This window comes from Hippopotamus amphibius, chromosome 6 (assembly GCF_030028045.1).
Source record: "Hippopotamus amphibius kiboko isolate mHipAmp2 chromosome 6, mHipAmp2.hap2, whole genome shotgun sequence".
In the NCBI taxonomy this organism is placed as follows: domain Eukaryota; kingdom Metazoa; phylum Chordata; class Mammalia; order Artiodactyla; family Hippopotamidae; genus Hippopotamus; species Hippopotamus amphibius.
In genome coordinates this window covers 109899400-109923199 of record NC_080191.1, presented here as the reverse complement: position 1 = coordinate 109923199, position 23800 = coordinate 109899400, and the positions used below count along the sequence as shown (strand labels likewise).

General features: G+C 40.1%; 1 protein-coding gene across 2 annotated transcripts in view; it reads right to left on the bottom strand.

Annotated features, from left to right (window-relative positions):
* The window catches only part of LOC130856019 (ubiquitin-conjugating enzyme E2 E2), a 429172-nt gene that overhangs the window by 138181 nt on the left and 267191 nt on the right, over nucleotides 1-23800 (bottom strand). For both annotated transcript variants that reach the window (XM_057740184.1, XM_057740183.1), the window contains exon 4: nucleotides 22050-22182. In XM_057740184.1, the coding sequence (XP_057596167.1) occupies nucleotides 22050-22182 (133 nt within the window). The remainder of the gene's footprint in view (nucleotides 1-22049; nucleotides 22183-23800) is intronic.

Genomic DNA, 23800 nt, shown 5'->3' with positions numbered 1-23800 from the left:
CCTGGTTCTCCATGGACCACACTGCCCTGCAAACTTCACACAATTGCGACTGTTCTTTTTGTTAGGAATACTGTTTCTTTTCTTTGGGGAGAACTGCTTGCATCCTTCAGGAGCTCTTTCTCCAATGTTCCCACTGCACTGTTATCCTTATTACAGTCATGGGCATGTCTGTCCCTTTCAAGGTCTATAAGTTCCATGGGGGCCAGGGTTGTTTCAGGGTGGTTACTATTTCATAGCTTTGCATTTTAATTGTCTTAAAATCCTGCCATTAAAATCATTTCATGGTGAAAAAAACCTACAGACTGGGAAAAAATATTTGCAAATGATGTGACCGACATTGGGTTAATTTCCAAAATATACAAACAGCTCATACTGTTCAATGTAAAAACAAAACAAAACAAACCCAAACAATCCAATCCAAAAGTGGGCAGAAGACCTAAATAGACATTTCTCCAAAGAAGACACACAGATGACCAACAGGCACATGAAAAGATGCTCAACATCACTAATTATTAGAGAAACGCAAATCAAAACTGCAATGAGGTATCATTTCACACCAGTCAGAATGGCCATTGCTTAAAAGTCTACAAATAACAAATGCTGGAGAGGGTGTGGAGAAAAGGTAACCCTCCTACACTGTTGGTGGGAATGTAAATTGATGCAGCCACTATGGAAAACAGTTTGCAGGTTCCTCAGAAAACTAAAAATAGAGTTACCATATGATCCAGCAATCCCACTCCTGGGTGTATATCTGGGAAAGATAAAAACTCTAATTCGAAAAGATACATGCCCCCCAATGTTCATTGCAGCACTATTCACAACAGCCAAGACACAGAAGCAACCTAAATGTCCATCAACAGATGAATACATAAAGATGTGGCACATATATATAATGGAATATTATTCAGCCTTAAAAAAAAAATGCCATTTGTAGCAACATGAATGGACCTAGAGATTATCATACTAAGTGAAGTAAGCTAGATGGAGAAAGACAAATATCACATGATACCGTTTATTTGTGGAATCTAAAAGAAATGTTACAAATGAAACATTTACAAAACAGAAACAGGCTCATCACAGACACAGAAAAACAAACTTATGTTTACCAAAGGGGAAAGGGTTTGAGGAAGGAATAATGAGGACTATGGGATTAACAGATACACACTATTATACATAAAATAAACAACAAGGATTTACTGTATAGCACAGGTAATTCTACTCAATGTCTTGTAATAACCTATAATGGAAAAGAATCTGAAAAAAATGTATGTATAACTGAATCACTTTGTTGTATACCTGAAACTAACACAACATTGTAAATCAACTATACTCCAATAAAAAAAAAAAAAAAACACTTCATGGGTTTAGATATATCCAGCAAATGAAAAAAGGCTAAAGAAATAAGGTTTTTCTAAGGAAAAATGTGGCAAATTGAGGAAGAGAATTAACTCCTTGGAACAGATAATAGTGAAATGTTAACAGATGGCAGAGAGAAGGCCTGGTTTTTGAACTCTATTCAATTACATTAAATTTGATTTCATTTGTTAACAGGAGAATGACATCATTTTAAACAAACCCGTAGAAAGGATTATTAACCAGATGGTTTGTTAGGACTTAGAAAATGATGTGGTTGATCAATGGGATTAAACGTGGATATACCACAACCAAATTGTGCCATGGGTCAAGCCAATTCCTTTTTTTATGTTTTAAATTTATTTATTTATTTATTTATTTATTTATTTATTTATTTATTTATTGGCTGTGTTGGGTCTTCGTTGCTGCCTGCGGGCTTTCTCTAGTTGCAGTGAGCGGGGGCTACTCTGTTGTGGTTCGTGGGCTTCTCATTGTGGTGGCTTCTCTTGCTGTAGAGCACAGGCTCTAGGTGCCTGGGCTTCAGTAGTTGTGGCACTTGGGCTCAGTAGTTGTGGCACACGGGCTTAGTTGCTCTGGGGCATGTGGGATCTTCCTGGACCAGGGATTGAACCCATGCCCCCCACACTGGCAGGCAGACTCTTAACCACTGAGCCAACAGGGAAGTCCCCAGCCATTTCCCTTTCAATATGGTGATGAAAACTAGAGATCAGAGGAATAAAGTAGACATAGTGCTGCACACTGAACTCCACACACACACAATCAGAAGTCTTAGTAGCCTTCTTCCTTTATTACTGTCAACGGCACTGGCCTAGAGCCAAAACAAACCCAGCAGCCTGACAGTCATAAATCTGACGATTATGTGTGTGGGGTGGTATTATTTACGACCAACACGACTGTAGTCAGTAGGACCCAGAGGAAATCGGGCTGCTGCAAACGTCACTTTTCGTGCATCCTTGTGTATAAGAGAGAGAGGATTCCCATCTGAATGATAATCCAGCCTGGCTGATGTAGAACTGGCTCGACAGGCAAACTTTAGCAGATCTTGCTAACTGACCAAATAAATCAAGTGGGCACAGAAAAAGCTCTCTAATAGGGCAATTTGTAATTAGTCCTGTCTTTTTCAACATTTTACTGATGACTTAAATGAAGACATAAAAACCATGCTTATCAAAGCTGTGGCTAACATAAAGTTGGATAGACAAATGAACACTCGGGCCGGAAGTGGAGAATCAAAAGGTCTAAACATGTCTAACTATAGTTAAATAACGCAAATATAATGGGCAAAAAAAAAAAAAGACCTATAGTTAGGGTCAAAGCAATAATTTTCACAAGATGGAGGAGACGTGGCTTAACTGTAATGATATAGGGCTTTCTGAATGGAAATTATTTTTAAAAACGTGTATAAAGAAAAGTACACAGGTCATCAGTGCACGGCGTGATGAATTTGTACAAAGTGAACACAGACAAGTCACCACCACCTAGAGCAAGATACAGACTATCGCCAGCACCCCAGAAATCTCCCTTCTGTTCATCACCAGTTATAACCACCCCCGCAAATGTAACCGTTATTCTGACTCCTACCTGTATAACATGAGTTTTTCCTGTTTTTGAACTTATAAAAATGGAATCATACGGTACCTATTCTTTTGTGTCTTTTTATTTCATTATTACACAATATTCCACTGTATGAACACATCACAATTTATTTACCCATTTCACTGCACCTGAATTTCCCCCCAGGAATTTTGTTTAAATAAAGCTTAAGAAGTGACAGCTGTGCAACATGACAAGGTGGCAGCAAAGACAAAGTTTACTTACTTTCTTTGCCCGAGTCTGGCTTTGAAAACAAGCACTTGCATCGATTTGGCTTTCATGGTGTGACTTCAAATCCTGAGCTTGTGAAAACGGCACAGGAAAGTGACTATATTTATACTGTGTTACCAAAGATAGATATCTACAGGAAAAGGGACTTGCTTCTTGGATTATAGTATTTTCTTGCTTTGCAAAATTTGGCCCATGGATTGAGTATTATTGAAACCTATGTTTAAAGATGCAAATTATTTGCTTATAATTTGTGTCAACAGTTTGCATAAAATATAGTCTAGATGCTTTATAAAATCAAGAATATAATACTGTACTCCAAACAAGACAGAAATAAAAACTCAAGTTTTTTTCTTTAACATGGATTAATTTCTTGCCAATAAGTTTCATAACAATGTAGCACTTAATTTTAAGCATTTTAAGATATATTACATTACCCACTGTTTTAACATAAGATGCATTACTTTCTCCTGGGTCTACTAGATGTCCTTATGACATTGTCATAGAAAAGGAAGACCCTGTATCTAATTCTGTGGGACAGAATGAGAATACACACAATGTCCTTACTGAAGATTTCAATATTACACACCAACAGAGCACAGATTTTGGAAGTGCTGAAGATAGGACAAGCAAAATAAATGTTCATCAAAACTACTACCGGCCAGGTACTGAAGACAAAGAAGGTCTCTGTTCTCATGGAGCTTAGAGTCTAGTGTGAACAGGCAGAAAACAAAGCCAACCAACAAATAAGTACGTTAGACAATGAAAAGTTTCAGGGCAGGAATGATCAGGTTGATGTGAAAGAAAATAACCAGTGTGGAACTATTTATATAAGCTGGTCAAATAACACATCTCTGAAGAGGTGACACTAAAGATGAGAACTGAAGAATGATGGATGGAGTCGTGGCCCACACAAAGAGCGGACAGATCAAGACCCAGGCCAAGGGATCAGCAAATCCCAGAGTCCTGAAGGACACCAAGGAGGCCGGGAAGGGCTCCGGGAGCTGAGGCCGGAGGAGAGAGCCAGCATGAGAAGTGCGGGCTTCCCCCAAGTGCAGCGGAGGCCACAGGGCAGTGACAAATCACTAACAGATCAAAACAAAAGGAATCTTAGAGACTGTTAAATTTTCTCTTCCTACAGATGAAAACACTACGTTCTAGAAAGTTTAGTGTCATCAATAGATACTTGGTTGGACCTGGAGATGATCGTGCTAAAGGAAGTAAGTCAGAGAGAAAGACAAATACCATATGATATCGCTTATATGTGGAATCTAAAATATGATACAAATGAATTTATTTACAAAACAGAAACAGACTTACGGACATAGAAAACAAGCTTATGGTTACCAAAGGAGAAAGAGGAAGGGGAGAGATAAACTAGGAGTTTGGGATTAACAGATACACATTACTATATATAAAATAGACAACCAATAAGAACCTACTGTATAGCACAGGGAACTCTACTCAATATCTTATAATAACCTATAATGAAAAATAACTTGAAAAAGATCACACACACACACACACACACACACACACATCTGAATCAATTTGCCATCTACTGGAAATACTGTAAATTAACTATACTTCAATTAAAAATAAAATAACGATAAAAAGATACATGGTTGGAAAGTATCAAGAGCATAGGTTTCTATAAGGTTTCTTTTTAATAAGAAAAAGGCCAACCTTCAGATACATGGAAAGTTATTACTCTTGTTCATAATAAGAGAAATGCAAATATAATTAAATATTCTTCCCTATCTATTAGATTGGTCAAGGTCAAATATTCGATGGTGTCACATCGCCTGGGTAAGGATGTAGAGAAAAGGCAGTTGTGCCTAAATTGGGAGTAGAACTTGGTGCAACTTCTTTGGAGAGCAAGCCAGACAATATCTATTAAAATTGAACATACATATATCCTTTGTTCTAGCAATCTGTTCGAGGACTTTGTCCTATAGCTATAATTACATAAGAAACATAGTAAGTACAAAGATAGTCTGTGAAGCATTATTTGTGGTGGCAAAATAGTGGAAGTGACCTATGTGTCCACTGCAGGGAACCTATTAAGTAGACTATGAACATTCCTTCAATGAAATAATGTATAATTATAATGAAGCTGACCTACATAAATGAATAGGGGAGAATCTTGAAGATGATAAATGAAAAAAAAGCAAGTGAAGAAAAAAAAGATGTCTTTGTGAGAGCAATGAATGCCAGGCAACAGGGAGGAAGACAATTTTACTGCACACTTTTTGTGCTGTATGAACTTTTTACTGTGTACATGCATATCACCTATTTAAAACTGTTTTTAAAACATGAAATAGTCTGGTTAAAAGCAAACCACTAAAGAAGAGGTGATGTTTTAAAGCAGAGATGAGGAAGATAAGAAAAACAGTGGAAATGAAGAAAATAACCGGAAATAATCTGAAATAAATCATATTTCTTTACTATTATCTTGTTGTAGAAACTCTTGTTTTATATAATCTATAGGGTCAGAGTTTAAAATAAGTTAGTGCAGGACTTCCCTGGTGGCACAGTGGTTAAGAATCCGCCTGCCAATGCAGGGGACATGGGTTTAATCCCTGGTCTGGGAAGATCCCACAGGCCGGGGAGCAACTAAGCCCATGCACGACAACTACTGAGCCTGTGCTCTAGAGCCTGTGAGCCACAACTACTGAGCCTGTGTGCCACAACTACTGAAGACCATGTGCCCGCAACAAGGGAAGCCACTGCAAGGAGAAGCCCATGCACCTCAATGAAGAGTAGCCCCCGCCCACCACAACTAGAGAAAGCCCGCACACAGCAACAAAGACCCAAGGTAGCCAAAAAAAAAAAGTTTGTGGCCAAGTAGATGGGAAACATACACATACAGGTTTATAACTTGGCAAATGTCAAAACAAAATCCCTTTTTTAACCTAATTCTCCACAAAAAGACAGGAGAAAGGACGTTTTCCATTAACTACATAAAAGAATGCCATGGAGTGATGGAAAGTATGGCTGTTGTCAATAAACTGAATTACTGTGTGTTTAGCAAGATCACAGCTCAGCTACTTCAGGTGTGAAAAGTGGGCGTTGTTGGACTGGAAACCAGGAAGCCAGGAGTTCGAATCCCGGCCCTGGCACTTATGTGCTATGTGATCCTAATCACATTATTTAATCTAAGTTTTAGCTTCCTGTGATAATGAAACCTGCCTCTCAAAGCGAGAGGACGAAGCGGGATAATGAATGCAAAAGTACAGTGTAATGTTAGTATAAAGTACAGTATGGTGTCCAGCACCCCATGCTCCATGACCTTGTAAAGTCAACAGAACTGGAAACAAAGCCCCTAACTGTTCTCCTTCCCCGTCTCCATGCTTCCTGGGGTGTCTCTTACTCATCTCTCTATATGGAGGGCCTGGAAAGTAGTCTTTATAAATTAGGCTTAAAGTAGACATTTTAAAAAAGCAACCAACATCTAAGAATTTTTGGCAAGTTTCTCCTAACATACAGATACCATCAGAAGAATGTATCTGATTGCTTAGAACAGCTACATCCTTATAAATAAATCAGTGTCACTCTCTGATTCTCAATCTATTTCACTCATAGGCTTTAACTTCTGACTTTGTTTCTCATGCTCTACAAGGCGAGACCTGCATAACACTTTCAAGGGCCAGCTGAGCGTATCTTTCCCCCAACTCAGTGACAAGCCATGACTACATACTGACTCTGATCTTGCCAACTAAGAACTGAGAACATTCCTTTCTCCCTAATTTTCCTTGGACCAGCTTGAGCAAATCTCCAAGTGGCTGTTATCTCATCAAGAGATTCGGTTTCAACTCTAATGAAAAAAAATCAAGGAAACTTGATTATTTGCTACAACATGGTGATATCTGGCTGGAAGTCCTAAAATCCAAGCTCGAACAAAATAACATTATCTATAAGGATCCAAACAAATAACACATTTACATAAAGTATTGAATATTACCATTTTTTTCTTACACATAGGATACAATTTCCCCATCCCATTTCTCAAGTGGATGAGATATGATTTGTTTAAAAGATGACAGACATTTAATCAACCCAGGGTGTCTGTTCCGTGTCTTGATCTGGTCTCATCAGGGGCTCTTTCCTACAAGGTTGGAAAAATGTCACATTTGAAGCTGTTTCTGGAATAGTCACTCAGAAGGCGTCCCTTTTCACCACACTACTGCTTCAACATCATCCTTCTGTCCTTGAACTTTCCATGAGTCATGGTGCTTCTCTCAGAGTTTCCAGTGCTGTTTTTTGGGACTAGTGGGGCCCTACCCTTCCATGTTTCGGATCCAGAAGACATCATCTTGAAGTTACCCCACCCTTTTCTTTTCAGAAAACCCCTGTGAGGAGAGAGTGTCACTTGTCCAGATTTGTGAATTTTTCTTTGGAAAAATCACCTCTCTCTGATAAATGAGCTGCCACCACTCCCCTGACCGTGACAGCAAGAGAACACATTGCTTTCCAAACATCTGAATGTCTCGTGCCAGTTTCCTTTGTTCATTTAACCTCCCTGTAGAAGAACAACCTTTGTGAAGAAATGTAGCCTTGCCCACTTCTCCCAGATATGGTGACAGTAATATCCACAAGCACTGACTCCCATCTGGAGGGAGGTCACACTCCACAGAGAAGGAACTTCAGAGCGTGGAGGGACACAGCAAAGCCTTTGTTTGAAGCCCCCGCCTCTGTGGCCAGGCTCTGATGGGAGATGGTGGTGAATACCAGTGGTCGATCGCACACCAGCCCCATCAGGGTTGGGCAAAGGTGTCGGTGGCTGAGTTGATCCAACCTGACGAGATTAAGTTGGCTTGGGCAATAAGCATTTCAGAGGAGACGGTGAAAAACTAAAAGTCCGTCTCCAAAATTTGTAACTGCATCAGGTTATAGAAAGCTAGGGAGAAAGGAATCCTCCCAAACCATGATTAAATTGAACTTCCTGTCAGCTTAGTGGCTGATTTCCTATTAGCCTATAGGAATATTTGATTTGGTTTAGAACAAATAAAGCTGGTATTCCTTGTCTCAAAACAAACAAAATCCAATGCTCCTTTCAGTAATTCTCATACTGGTGGTAGCTGGGGTGGTGCACACAGACGGATGCAATGTATATTGTTTTCAAAGCAGGAAGATGATGACCACTGTTTTGCTCTTTTTATTCACCGCATTTATTCTGAAATTTCTCACAACGTTAAAATATAGCATGGCATTTCAAAAAGGTTTATGAAAAAGGAGAATGAACTAAAAGGACAAATTATTGACACATGAGATGTAAGCAATGGTACAGCCCAGTCATGATGCTGAGGCTATAAGGCTGTTTCAGAGCTAAGTATGAAACTGACCCATGAAATGTGAAGTGAGTTCTTTTTTTCATTCAAAGACTATTCGAAGATGTTAGTTATTCCCAGATTCATTAATAGATTCAATAAAATCCCATCAGGATTTTTTTGCGGCAATTGAGAATTTTATTCCAAAGTTTCTAGGTAAATGAAAAAGATTTGGGTAGCTCAAATAATCCTGAAAAATAAAAACAAAGTTAGAGGACACATATTATTACCTGATTTGAAGACTTAGTGTAAAGCTACAGTCATCAGAATAGTGGGTATTGGTTTAAGAAAAGATTAGCGATCAGCCAGCTTGCTTTATAAAGGGCTCGACAGAAACAGTCCCAATATTTATAAGGCTAGTTTTTGACAGAGGGGCTAAATAATTCAGTGGGGATCAGGCAGGGGGAAGAATGTCTTCAACAAGTAGTGCTGGAACAATTAAATAACTGTATGGGAAAAAAAGGAACCTGGACTTCACATTTTGCACACAAATTTATTTGAAATGGCTCATACATTTAAATGTAAAAGCAAAAATTATGATACTGTAAAAAAAACTGGAAAATAAACAGATGAGTGGGGGGGGATCTACTATCTACAACCTATAAGGATAGTAATTTCATAAAAGAAAGGACATTTTAACAATATAATGGCAAAAAGCTGTAATGTTAGAATAAAAGGCCTTTGAAATAAAAAAAAAGAAAAGAAAAAAATTGGAGAATGCCTTGGCTTCCTTGGGAGTAGGCAAAGGTTTCTTAGAATGCATAAAGTACTAACCATGAAAGAAAACATTTGATTGAGTTCACAAAAAACGAAAACCTCTGCCCACCAAAAGATATTTCACAACTGAAAAGGCAAGTCCCAGACTGGGAAAAAATATCTGTACTGCATAAATCTGACAAAAGATTTTTATTTAGAATACATAAGGAAGTCCAACAAATCAATGTAAAGAGACAAATGAACAACTTAATAAAAATGGATAGTGAGCTTGAACAGACATTTCAAAAAAGATATATAAATGGTCAACAGCACATGAAAAGATATATCCATTTTGGGAAAAAGAGTGCTATGTTTCAGGTGTACACAGTACAGGTGTCAGTTGGGGAGAAGCTTGCCTTTGCTTTACTATCTTGTTTGGACTTAACTGGGGTTTCAGGAGGTGTTCACGGGTGCTGAGTTGACAATGGTAGACGGTGATGCGATTGAAAAGTGCCATCTTGGTTGGGCTGAACTACGTTGCCCAGAATTCCCTTCCATGCATGTGTCTGGTTAGGTGGGCACTGTGAGAGACACTGTGAACAAGAGCTGGTGGTTGGAAAGAAGGAAGCAGAGATATGGTTTCCATGTGTGGAAGGCTGGAGCTAGGGCACCTGGCTGCTCATTGGTGTTGCTGCTTCTCTGTGGGCTCATCTCACCGGTGCAGGGCTCCACGCCACCTGGATTCTCCTTCAGCTCCTCTGACTCCTGGAGCGGGGTGTGTTTATTTACCTTGATGGGGCAGGGAGCCACCTTCTCCTGCAGAACTCCCGCATCATCACAGCTGCAGGCGCTGAGAGTGACTAACATGAGTTCCTGACAGTTCTCATGGGTTTCAGCTCATGTTCCCAGGGTCAAGCTTGCCCTGCAGACTTCAGCTGGCATCAGACAACACAGACAACAGTCTCCCAGAGGCAATTTAACCAGAACTTACCGTTGTGTAGGGCCATATATATACATGTATATCTCCTTAGGAGATAGGTTCTGGTTAGATTGGTTAAATCTGGTTAAACCTCCTATAAGTACAGTCTTCCCTCGGTAGCCATGGGGCATTGGTTCCAGGAACCCCCTGGGGCCGTGACCATCCGTGGATGCTCAAGCCCCTCCCAGCTGGCCTTCTGTGTCCCTGGGTTCTGCATCTGCGGATTCAACTGACTTCAGGTTCCGGAGTATTTCCGTGGATGTGGAGGGCCTGCTGTACTACTGCTCTGACTGAACTCTGCTTGACACAGAATCACTGCACGAACCTGCTTCCTGAAATCTCCACGGCTCCCTGAGGAAGGCTTCCCCCACTGCTCCTCACCTCAGTTACATCCTCCAAAGCCTCCTGGACAACCAACCCGAGGGTCTCTGATGCCTCGAGTGCCTAAAGGAGCCAACGAAAAAGTCAATGATGGGACTGGTGCTGCTGCTAAGAGACAGGATCATCCGGTCCTTCTAAGGTAACCTGAGAATCACTCAGAATCCAGCACAGCCAAAGGGCAGGCCGCAGAGAAGGAAGATCAGCCCTTTGAGGGGAATGGCCACGTGCAGACCGGTTACCGCATCTGTGGGGGCTACAGAGGACCCCAACCAGCAGGGCCAGGCTGCACCCAGTAAGAACCACCGGTACAACAATCAGCCACGTGGCAGTAATGAAATCAAACAATGGACACCAAACCTGGTGAGAACCCCTAAACAGGAAGCCCCAGCAGTTCCCTCCAGAACATTCAGCAGCAGGGACGGGGCCCAGAGCAGGGCACACATGACGGCCGAAATGTGTCTCGGGCAGTGGCAGTGGTACCAGACGGGCCACAAGACTGACAGGCGGTGCTCAGCACTAATGGTCCTGAGGATGCTCAGGCCTGTGGCGACACCATGGTGGAAAGGATGAGGATAGAAAATGAGGGAGAAGGGAAGGAGTAAAGGAGACCCTCCAGGGAATGGAAAATTTGGCAGCAGAGGAAGAGGAAGTCGGCCCCTGGCAGGTTGAAGATGGAGCTGGAGGAGTTCCTCCACTTGTAGAAGCCCCAGAGCCAGAGCACAGTCGAGCTTCCTGCCAGCTCAACTGGATAGCACTGAAGACCAGCCAGGCCAGGCTCTGGGTCTCCAAGTAGATAGGTAGTTAGTCAGTTCACGCATCTATCTATCCATCCATCTACCCATTCATCCACTCATCCATCCATCCACCCATCCATATATCATCTATCATCTATATCTATCTATCTATCTATCTATCTATCTATCTATCTATCTATCTATCTATCTATCTATCTATCTACCTATCATCTACCTACCTATCCATCCATCCATCCATCCATCCATGTATCTATCCATCCATCCATCTCTCTCTCTCTTTCTGTCTCTCCATCTCTCTACCTATCTGAATAAATTTGACTGAAACATTGTGTAACTTTAAGGTGTATAATGTGTTACTTTGATAAACCTGTATACTGTAACATGATTGCCAATGTAGCAATATTTTTCAGTCGTATAATTATAGTACAATATTTATGCCTATATTCATTATACTGTGCATTACATCTCTATGGCTTATTTTCTACTCATTACAAGTTTGTACCTTGAAACACTATTATTCTTACTCCCCCATACTGGACCCATCCTCTCTGGTAACCACCATTTTACTGTTTTTTACATGTTTAATTTTTTTTCAGATTCCACATATAAGCGCTATCATACAATACTTGTCTTTTTCTGTTGGACTTCTCTCACTTAGCATAAGGTGCTCAAGGTCCGTCCATGTTGTCACAAATGGGAGGATATTTTCCTTTCTCACAGCTGAATAATATTTTATTGTGTATATGAATCACATCTTTTTTTAACCATTCATCCATTGATGGGCATTTGGGTTCTTTCTGTACCTTGGCTACTATAAATAATGCTGTGATAAACATGGGGGTGTACATATCTCATCAAAATCCTGTTTTCATTTCCTTTGGGTATATACCTAGAAGTGGAATTGCTGAACTGTATGGTAAATAAATTTATTTTTAATTTTTTGAAGAATCTCCATAGTGGTTGGACTTATATGCATTCCCACCAATGGTGTATAAGGGCTCCCTTTTCACCACATTCTCACCAGCGCCTGTTGTCTCTTGTCTTTTTCTTAACAGCCATTCTGACAGGTGTGAGGTGATAGCAAACTGTGGTTCTGATGTGCATCGCTCTGATGTTGGGTGATGCTGAGCATTTTTTCATGTGCCTGTTGGCCATCTGTGTGTCTTCTTTTGAGAAATGTCTGTGTAGTTCTTCTGCCCATTTTTCAACCAGTTTGTTTTTTTGTTATTGAGGTGACTGAGTTTTTAATATATTTTGGATATTAACCTCTTACCAATATATGCTTTGCAAAAATATTCTTTCGTTTGGTAGTTTGACTTTTCATTTTGTTACCTGTTTGCTTTGCTGTGCTGACGCTTTAGCCTTTGATGTGGCCCCAGTTATTGATTTTTTTTATTGTTATTTGTGCTTTTGGTGTCGTGCCCACCCCTCCACCCCCCAATTATTGCCAAGACCAATAAGAATGAGCTTCTTCCCTACGTTTTCTTCCACAAGTTTGACGGTATCAGGTCTTACATTTAAGTCTTTGATCCATTTTGAGTTGACTTTTCTGAATGGTGTGAGATAGGGGTCTAATTTCAGTGTTCTGTGTATGTTTCTCTAGTTTTCCCAGCACCACTTTTGAAGAGGCTGCCCTTCCCCATCGAGTATTCCTGGATGCCTGGTTGAAATATTGGTTGATCATGTATGTCAGAGTTTAGTTCTGGGATATCTATTCTGTTCCACTGGTAAATCTGCCCATTTTTGTACCAGTGCCTGTTTTACTACCATGGCTTTGTAGTATAGTATTAAATTCAGTTTTGTTCTTTTTCCTTAGGATTTCTTTAGCTATTCACGATCTTTTGTGCTTCTGCCCAAATTTTAGGATTGTTTCTTCTATTTCTGTGAAGAATGCCTTGACAGTTTTTTTAAGCTCTTTACTGGAATATAATTGCTTTACACTGTTGTGTCAGTTTTTGCTGTACAACAAAGTGAATCACCTGTATTTATAAATATATTCCCATATCCCCTCCCTCCCGCGACTCCTTCCCACCTTCCCTATCCCAGCCCTCTAAGTCATCACCCATCATCGAGTTGATTCCCTGTGTCATGCAGCAGCTTCCCACGAGGTATCTATTTTACATTTGGTGGTGTATATATGTGCTACTCTCTCACTTCGTCCCAGCTTCCCCTTTGCACCCCCCCACCCCACGCAGTGCTCTCAAGTTTGTTCTCTGCATCTGCATCTTTATTCTTGCCCTGTCACTAGGTTCATCAGTACCATTTTTTTGGATTCCATATATATGAATTAGCATATGGTACTTGTTTTTCTCTTTCTGGCTTACTTTGCTCTGTATGTATAACTCAATTTCATTCCTTTCTATGGCTGAGTAATAGTCCATTGTATACATGTGCCACATCTTCTTTATCCATTCATCTGTTGATGGGCATTTAGGTTGCTTCCATGTCCTGACTATTGTAAATAGTGTTGCAATGAACATTGTGGTACATGTTTCTTTTCGGATTATGGTTTTCTCAGGATATATGCCCAGGAGAGGGATTGCTAGGTCCTATGGTAGTTCTATTTTTAGTTTTTTAAGGAACCTCCATACTGTTTTCCATAGTGGCTGTACCAGCTTACATTCCAACCAACAGTGCAGGAGGGTTCCCTTTTCTCTGCACCCTCTCCAGCCTTTATTGTTTCTAGATTCTTTGATGATGGCCATTCTGACAGGTGTGAGGTGTTACCTCATTGTAGCTTTGACTTGCATTTCTTGAGTGATTAGTGATGTTGAGTATCTTTCCATGTGTTTGTTAGCCATTTGCATATCTTCTTTGGAGAAATGTCTATTTAGGTCCTCTGCCCATTTATGGATTGAGTGATTTGCTTTTTTGGTATTAAGCTGCTTGTATATTTTGGAGATTAATCCTTTGTCAGTTGCTTCATTAGCAAATATTTTCTCCCTTTCTGAGGGTTGTCTTTTTATCTTGTTTATGTTTTCTTTTGCTGTGCAAAAGCTTTTGTTTCATTAGGTCCCATTTGTTTATTTTTGATTTTATTTCCAATATTCCAGGAGGTGAGTCAAAAAGAATCTTGCTTTGATGTATGGCACAGAGTGTTCTGCCTATGTTTTCCTCGAGGAGTTTTATAGTGTCTGGCCTTACATGTAGGTTTTTAATCCATTTTGAGTTTATTTTTGTGTATGATGTTAGGAATTGTTCTAATTTCATTCTTTTACATGTGGCTGTCCAATTTTCCCAGCACCACTTATTGAAGAGGCTGTCTTTTTTCCATTGTATATTCTTGCCTCCTTTGTCAAAGATAAGGTGCCCATAAGTGCGTAGGTTTATCTCTGGGCTCTCTATTCTGTTCCACTGATCTATATTTCTATTTTTGTGCCAGTACCATACTGTCTTGATCACTGTAGCCTTGCAGTATAGCTTGAAGTCAGGGAGCCTGATTCCATCAGCTCCATCTTTCCTACTCAAGATTGCTGTGGCTATTCTGCCTTGATGTTTTGATAAGGATTACACTGAATCTGTAAATGGCTTTGGGTAGTATGGTCATTTTATCAATATTAATTCTTCTGATCCACACACATGAGATGTCTTTCCATTTATCTGTGTCTTCTTCAATTTCTTTCAGCAAAGTTCTTTAGTTTTCATTGTACTGATTTTTCACTTCCTTTGATAAGTTCATTCCTAAGTATTTCATGATTTTTGATGCTATAGTGAATGGGATGATTTTCTTTCTTTTTCAGATGCTTCATCATTACTGTAAAGGGATGCAATTGATTTCTGTATGTTGATTTTGCATCCTGCCACTTTAATGAAATCATGGATTAATTCCAACAGTTATTTGACTAATTCTTGGGAATTTTCTCTATATAGGACCATATCATCAGCAAATAATAACAATTTTACTTCTTCTGGTCTGATCTAGGCGCCTTTCTTTCTTTGTGTTGCCTAACTGCTCTGGCTAGGACTTCTCGTATTATACTAAATAGGAGTGGTGAGTGGGCATCCTTGTCTTGTTCATGAGCTTAGAGGAAACGCTTTCAATTTCTCTCCACTGAGTACAATGTTAGCTGTGGGTTCGTCATATACGGCCTTTATTATGTTGAGATATGTTCCTTCTACACCCAGGAAGTGACTTCTCCTTTAGCTTAGAGCTAGCAAAATCCAGAAATCACTATCTATTGTTCAACACAGAATTAATACTTCAGTGTCTGCTGACTAGGAATTCATTGGTGAAGAACCCCAGGTGCCTTTGGCAAAACTGAAAGACAGGCACTCAAAATCTCTTCCTAGCATTCTTTCCTCCTTGTATCACCTCCTTCATCTCCCTCCCCAAAAACCTCATTTTGAGAATGATCTAACATAATGAATTTATACCAGAGTGTACAATCTAAGAATAAGTGTTCCTTCTACCAGGGATTTAAGCAATTTAAATTTTCTCTATAATTGGGGAAGGTTCGGTTTAGCACTGGGTTTGAATTCCACTTCTGCTACTTACTTCCTATACAAATTGTGTGCCACATAACCTCCAAGAGCCTCAGTTTTCTGATCTATGAAGAGAGAGAGTGTGTGTGTGGGGGGGGGGGCGGGGAGAGGGCGGGGGGGGGGTAAATGCTGTCCCCATGGCAAAGTTGTAAGGATTAAATTAATTCAACATGTTTTCACTGTATGTCTACTGAATCGCCAGGCACTGTTGTAGGTGCTGGGAACACAGAAGTGACATAAACATAGACAAGTCCCTGTGCTCGTGCAGCTTACAGGCTAACTAGAGAAAAGGAAGGATCATCAACTCATAAACAGAGAAACAGAGGACTCCAGGAGGGAGAAGTGCTCTGGAGAAAAGCCAGGTTTGGCGGTGGGGTGGGGGGAGCTCGGGAGCATAAGGTGGTCGGGGTTGTTACACGAGACCTTCCCTGGAAAAGTGACATTTGAGCAGATACCTGCAGGGAGGAAGGGAGTGGGCCCTGTGAATTCCTGGGGGAAGACAATGAAGGCAGAAGGAAGACCAAATGTCAAGGCTCCGTGGAAGGAGCCTGCTTAGACTCTTTGAGTCAAGAGTGATAGCTGGCGAGTTCAGTGTGATTCTGTAAGGTCTTGCGTGCTGTTGCTTAGTGAGCTGAGAATCATGAAAAGGTTTTAGGCAAAGGATGGACATACTCTGACTTACATCATAAAAGGATCATTTGATGCATGGGTGTACGTTGCAGGAGGGATGAGGCGGAAGCAGGGAGGTCAGAGAGGAGACTCCACAATAACCCACGGCAGGGAAGCAGCTCATGGAAGCTGGGGCCAAAGTGTTACTAGAAAGAGTTACCAAATGGTTAGAGTCTGGGTTTATTCTGAATATTTATTTTGAGCCAGTGAGCCTGGATCTGGCTTGACTGTGCAAGAAGGGTCAAAGATGACTGCAAGATGTTTTGCTTTAACAACTAGAAAAATGGGTGGGGAGCCCTGGAGGACTGGGATTGGCAGAAGTCTGGTGGGTTGTGTCATCAACAGTTTGGTTTGGGACCTGATTTCTGGGTGTTCAACTGGACGTGTCAAATAGGCAATCCAGTCTGTGTGAAAGCACCTGATCCATGGTCAGGCTTTATGTGAATGTATGAACTCAGGTTAAAACCAAGTGAATTCATGTCACTCCATGACAACTGTGTGCTCTCTCTCCGTGGCCAGAGCGAATAAGCGGGCAATTGGGTTTACACACGTAGACCACTGCTCTCTCTGAAAATACTGGGAGACTCTGTCAGCTTTCCTCTTTGAGCAGCAGCAGAAGCAGCAACAACAATAAAAGCAAGTAAGTAATAATAACCTAGTTAGAATATAATTATGGAAATCCCTGATGGACTTAGTTTCAGATCGCTCTCTCTGGCTTTCAAATGCTGGGTGCTGTTGCTTCTTGTATAACTAGTTAGCTACTTTACTCACAATTAGCCTCCACCCATCAATGTAAGGTTAAAATAAAATGAGGATAAGAAAAAGAAAATTTTGAAAATCTGATGACCCTAAACTATCTATTTCACTGTCTGAAAACTATACCTTTCCTATGAACTGACTCTTCATTCGTAAGCAAACCATACCAAACCATAAAACATCCAATACACTCTGAAATGATCTCTAAGTTAAGATTTATTTTAAAATGCACTTGATGCAATTTGTAATGGAAGGAGGAACTATGTTAAAAAGCCTTTAGACACTATTAATAGTGAAGAGGTTTTTTTCTCACACAAATATGTATGTCGTTTTCCTGTTTATTTTTTTAAACATCCTAGGCACAAATTATATCATTCCTTTTTGGAAAATACCTACTGGCAGGTACTGTCCTGCCATTACCAAGAAAACAACACTTTCCAGTAGCAGATATGAGCATCACTACAGTGTATCTCACTGGGGTGTAGGTGGCCCGAGATACTAAAAATAAACAACAAGCATGCTTGCTCCTTCTACCTGCCCACTCTTAGATCTGCATAGGAGGCCCACTTATTTTATTTTATTTTTTTTATAAAACATCCAGATCCACAGGGAGACCGAAAGAGCAACATTATGCTAGGCTACATCCATGTATCAATATTTCTACCATAAAAACACAGATCTGAACTGTTGCCTAAGAAGACCCCTTATCCTTAGGATGTATGTCATCAGAATCTCTAAGACATGAAACACCAGACACAGTGCGTCACAATTTTTTCAAAGGGTTTTTAGCAGAAAAAAAAAAAAGGAATAAAAGATATTCCATTATTTTGCTTCTGAATTTTTCAAGTACACATGAAAATACCTACACATTAGACTATTTAAAAAGTGTCCGTTTTGAGCACAGGAGTAATTATTTATAAGTGTGCAAATGTAATCCCCAATCAGATACAAAACAATTCCTACTTTACAAATAAATAGACATCTGAATTATAACATTAAAATGTATGTCTACACTGAAAAAGCAATACAGTACTAAAAGACTTTGGGACATATCAGTGATTTATTATGCTTTTCTTTTTGGCTATATATATATTATTCTGGATAAAGTTTCACTAAACAGATATTTTGTCAGAGAAATGATATCACTGGTGGGTAAGTATTCAACTAAAGACTTGGCATCAGATACAACTCCCAGTGTCATACAAACAGGTATGCTGTAGGTTTAGCAGAAGAAGCATAAACATATTGATTAGATAAGAAAATCAACATACTAAAAATTGTACTGAGATATAGCATTTGAAAGTACAACTAGTACTTGACTGATTTAAAACTAGTATACTAAGTGTAATAAACATTACATACTTCAGTAAAATGTGTTTTCCTTGCTGTATTAGAATGTAGGTGAATTCTGGAAGAAACTATTGAAATGGCTTATTTAAAAGTGTGAAAAGTTAGGTACTGGAGTGTGGGACGTTCAAGTGATGACGCCCTTCTCCCCAAAGGTTCCTGTGGCAAGAAGAGGAGTCCAAATCACTCCATTGCCCTTTAAGTGATAGATTTGAGCACAACAGTATTTAAAAGTTCTCAATAAGGATTCTAACTTTGAGAGTTTGGAAGAAGGGATCTCATGGATTCAATCACACTATAGACTCATTTTATTGTAGATATTTGATAATAATTAGATAGCCAATCAGATTTATTTATGAGCCTCTGCTCTCACCAACACTCCTCTCTGACACCTATGGCTCCCTTGGTTCATTTTTCAGAGTACTGGAAAATGTTGCATGAATCAAAGTGTGTGGCTAAGGTTGTAGAAAAAGAGCAAAAGCTGAAGGCAGTAGAGAAATAAAAACAAGACTTAACCCCAAATATGAAATATTTAGAGTAACAGGAGGCTAGAAAGAATGGGTGTGGGACTTTCAAATTATTAGTCTTTATTTTAGGGAACAGCTTTCAAGACACTCGCAAACTTTCCGCCTCGGAGTAACACCTCTGTTTACAAAATCCGATTTCTAAAACTCATAAATTAGATGGTGATAACTTGCTTTGAAAATTTCCAACAGGTTTCTAATAAATGTGCACTTAAATGATAATTCAATTACCCAAGTTTGATTTTTCTTTGTCTTCATAGATTGTCTAATCAGATCTATCCACTGGAAGGATTTAATTTTTTCTGGCAGTATTCTTGATAGGTTCTAATTCAGCTTTTTTCTTTGAACACCCTCAGGAAAGGGAAGAAGCCTGGTCTCAGAGGTAGAGCTATTCAAAAGCAGACTGTCCAGCGATGGGGCAGATTTTCCTCACATGGAATCGAAATCTGCTTCCCTGTAACTGACACCCTCCTGCTTCTATTTTTGTCTCATCCAGCCATCCAGGAGCAAGGCTAACCCCCACCCACACCACAGTTTCTGAAACATCAGAGGACAGCTCTCACATTCCTCCTAGGTCCTATTTTTCCTAGTAAACATCTCCAGGGTAACTATGTTTAATTCAGTGGAAAGTACATGGTCCCTGGAGGCCAAGTTCAGTAGATTCTGGTTGTATATTATTAGAAAACCTCTCTAAGCCCCATTTAAGTTCCCGCCTCTGTGAAAGGGAACAGCCTGGCGTTACTAGGGTGTTCTGGAGGACAGATGGGTTCACTCAGTGGATGCCCACTCCAGTGAAGAAACTCAAGGATGCGAATAACTCTTTCCCTTCCCAGCTCATTCCTATTTGTCCTGAAAATCAGGAGCTCAGAGGTGAATGAGGTGCCCCGATACTGTCCGATGGGTTCAGAGTTCTGGAGATTGTGCTCCTAAAAATACCTCCTCAAGGCTGCAAGAACCTCCAGTTCCCACAGAATTGTACTCAGTCAGAAGCCCACGCATTTTATTTATATGAAAATAAAGCAAGACTCTCTTTTCTATCTTGTATCATGATTTCTTTCTGATTTCCAGTGAAATACTACACTTTGAGCCGTTTACTTTCCATCTCGTTAGTTTGGGCCAATCCTATGTGTCCATCAAGGAGGGCTTTTTGGAAATGGAATTATTTTACCTAACCTACCTGTTTTCCCCCCTAGCTTTGTTTAATCTACACATTTCTGTCAGGCAGAAGCTGGATAAGCCCACACCTTTTCTGAGATGTATGTTTCATAGAACAGACCACACACCAGGCTTACAAGAAGCACAACTGCCTGATCTGAGTTCTCCCTCCTCTCCTCCATCTGCACTTCTGTTCCTGAAGGGGCTGCAGAGAAAGGTCCTTACATCACTGGCAGTGCAACAGGTACATGAGATGATTTATGAGCTGGTCCAAAGTAGAAGGGACAGACATAAGGTTCCCACCCAATAAAAGGAGAAAATAAGGATTAGTTATACTGTGGCTTCATCACTGAAAACTGACCAAATGCAGCCCTGCGTGGTCCCAGTGCCAGCAGCTCTGTCATCTTGGATAAAATGTACTGTGTAACGTAGTAAGGAACACAGGCTCTGGAGCCAGACTTCCTAGGTTCAATTCTGATAGCATGAGGATTATGATGGGTAAGTTACTTAGTTTCTCTGTGAACAGGTTTCCTAGTTGGTAAAATGATAGTTATTACTTTTTGCTTTGATACCAAAACAATATCCAAGCCTCAATGGAAAGGAAGGAAGAAAGGAAAAGAAGAAAATAAAAGAACAGAGGTGGGAGCCAGGGCGGAGGGGTCACGGGAAGTCACAGTGAAGGTCTAGTCTGAGTCTTGCTTTTTAAACTGCTCATTCCAACCAACAACTCAAATAGGTTTTAATTCCCTCTGCATTGAGAAGTTAAGCCAGGTCAGATGAGAATCCTGTCTCGGAGGCCCACAGACAGAGTCAATGTCCTCTGGGTCTTTTCCTTTCCAAAGTGGCGAATGACTGCTATATTTAGTACAGATAACCAACAAGGACCTACTGTGTAGCACAGGGAACTTGGCTCAATACTCTGTAATAACCTAAACGGGAAAAGAATCTGAAAAAGAATAGATACATGTATATGTATAACTGAATCACTTTGCTGTACACCTGAAACTAACACAACATTGTTAATCAACTACCCTCCAATATAAAATAAAAATTAAAAGAAATCAGAATGAATTTAAAGTCATCGAGTGACTGACTGACAGGCCGTAGAAAGTAATGTGAATAATTCTTAAAGTACACAATCTTGTCTTCAATAAGTGAAAACGTGCCCATGTGCTGGTGACACTGTACTCTTGTACTTTCTTCCGTCATTTACGTATGACTTTTCATTAATCCATCATTTTTATTAATGGGCTACTGTAAATTCTTCTTTATTGAATTTTCCTGACATGATTTTTTAGTCTTTGTGGGTCACCCTTTCCACTCCAGTACGTGTGTAATTCACGTGGGCAGCAGGGCTGTGGAGGCACCCAAACTGAAAGCTCAGAGCTGGCGCTCTCGGCCTGGCTGCAGTGGGGCTCCCGCACCCCCAGGCCAGGGCTGGTTCTCCTGGCTCTAGGGATGGCACCAGCCCACCCTCTGCCCCCTAATTCCACCCATATATGCTGCCTTATGTTAAATTAAAACACACACCACAGAAAGGCGACCCGAGAAAAGATGAGAAAAAGCAATGAAGTACGCATAAAGGGCTGGAGTGAGGAAATAAACAACTGTTCACGTTCTGTTTCCATCTCCATACAATCAGCCCTGGGAGGCTGTCTGTGCTAACAGAATAGACACGCGTTCCTAGGTATGCATACTGAAGGATATGTTTATATATAAATATATATATAAGTAAGCCACAATACATATCGCTAAAAATGGACGAATACTTCATACTGACCTTAGGGGGTTTAAACGGATAGTCTGGTGAAAAGGTAATGTCAAGAAAGAACACCCCTCCTTCATAGACAGATCCTGGGGGTCCCAATATAGTTGACCTCCATTCATAAATGTTGTCTCCTTTGGGTCCAGCACTAGAAATAAGATATACAAATGAAATGTGCTTAGAGATGACATAAAGCTTGAAATTAAAAAAAAACAACCTATTTATGGTAACAATAAATTGAACCATTCCATCAAAACACACCGAAGTTAACAGGTTAATTCTATATGAGGATTTACTTGTCAATATCATCAGTATCCTATACATGAAACATGTTGGTATTGCTAAATAAAACAGAACCAAGAAGATTCTGTTTTGCCATTCATAACTCTAACTTATGAAACTAAAGATTCCAAGGACCATAGGCCAGAGGTAGGAGCACAAACGTTTAGTAAAGCAAAAAATTATCTCTGAGATCCCGACAAGGGTGACATAGGGTCAAAGAGATAAATTTTCAAAGCTACAGGGGACATGAGAGAAAAAAAAATAGTCGAATCCCTTTGTTAACTAAGAACACAAAAGAGGTTGATGGAGATCAGTAAATGTTCATCATTCAGAAGACTCAGCTCAAGCATCATTCCCAACTGAGTCTGCTTTTTTCTCTCTCCACCCAAAGATTCCCGGCCAACGCTCCCACCCTCCAACTAGCGTGGTCTGCAGAAAATCAGATACATCCTTTTGTTTTATACCTGTGTTGTGTAACTCATTGCTTTTTCCATCCCTCCCTGCAAGTTCTCTGAGGAACAGATTTTGTCTTGTCCTCAGTGCCTAGTAAGTAATGTTGTTTGATGATGCTGGGTTAACAGTGAAAAAAGGGAAGGCCCCATGGCTACTAGCAACAGACACACGTCTCCCAGTCGCAGAGAAACTCCCTGAGGAAAATAAGGCCCACACAAGTCAACTGAACAATGTTGTTTCTCCCAGGTTAACAGAAAGTGAAGTGAGATTATAGTTTAGCTCCAGTGTTCCTCTTGCCACAGCAAGCTAATACCTGCATCTAACAGCCAGAAGTTCCCCTCGCACCCTGTAGCAAAGTGGGCAACCCTGTTAAGGTGCTTGGGAAGAGTTTATTGCCAACAAAGATTTGTCTTATATTCTTATTTTGAAATTAGTTCATATCTACAAAAATGTCATTGTTGAGCAGTATATCGAAAAAGCATGCATCTTATCTATGACAAAAGAGGAAGAATGTACAATAGGGAAAAGACAGTCTCTTCAATAACTGGTGCTGGGAAAACTGGACAGCTACATGCAAAAGAATCAAACTGGACTACTTTCCTCACACCATATATAGGATTAAACTCACAGTGGGTTAAAGACTTAAATGTAAGACCTAAAACCATAAAAATCCCAGAAGAAAACAAAGGCAGTACACTCTTTGACATGTCTTAGCAATATTATTTTGGATATGTCTCCTGAGGCTAGGGAAACAAAAGTAAAAATGAACAAATGGGACCACATCAAACTAAGAAGCTTCTGGACAGCGAAGGAAACTATTATCAAAATGAACAGGCAGCTTATTGAGTGACAGAAGATATTTGCAAATGATATATTCGATAAGGGTTAACATCCAAAGTATACAAAGAACTCATACAACTCAAAGTCAAAAAACATACAACCTACTAAAAAATGGAAGACATACAGATGGCCAACAAGCACATGAAAAGATGTTCAACATCACTAATCATGAAATGCAAATCAAAACCACG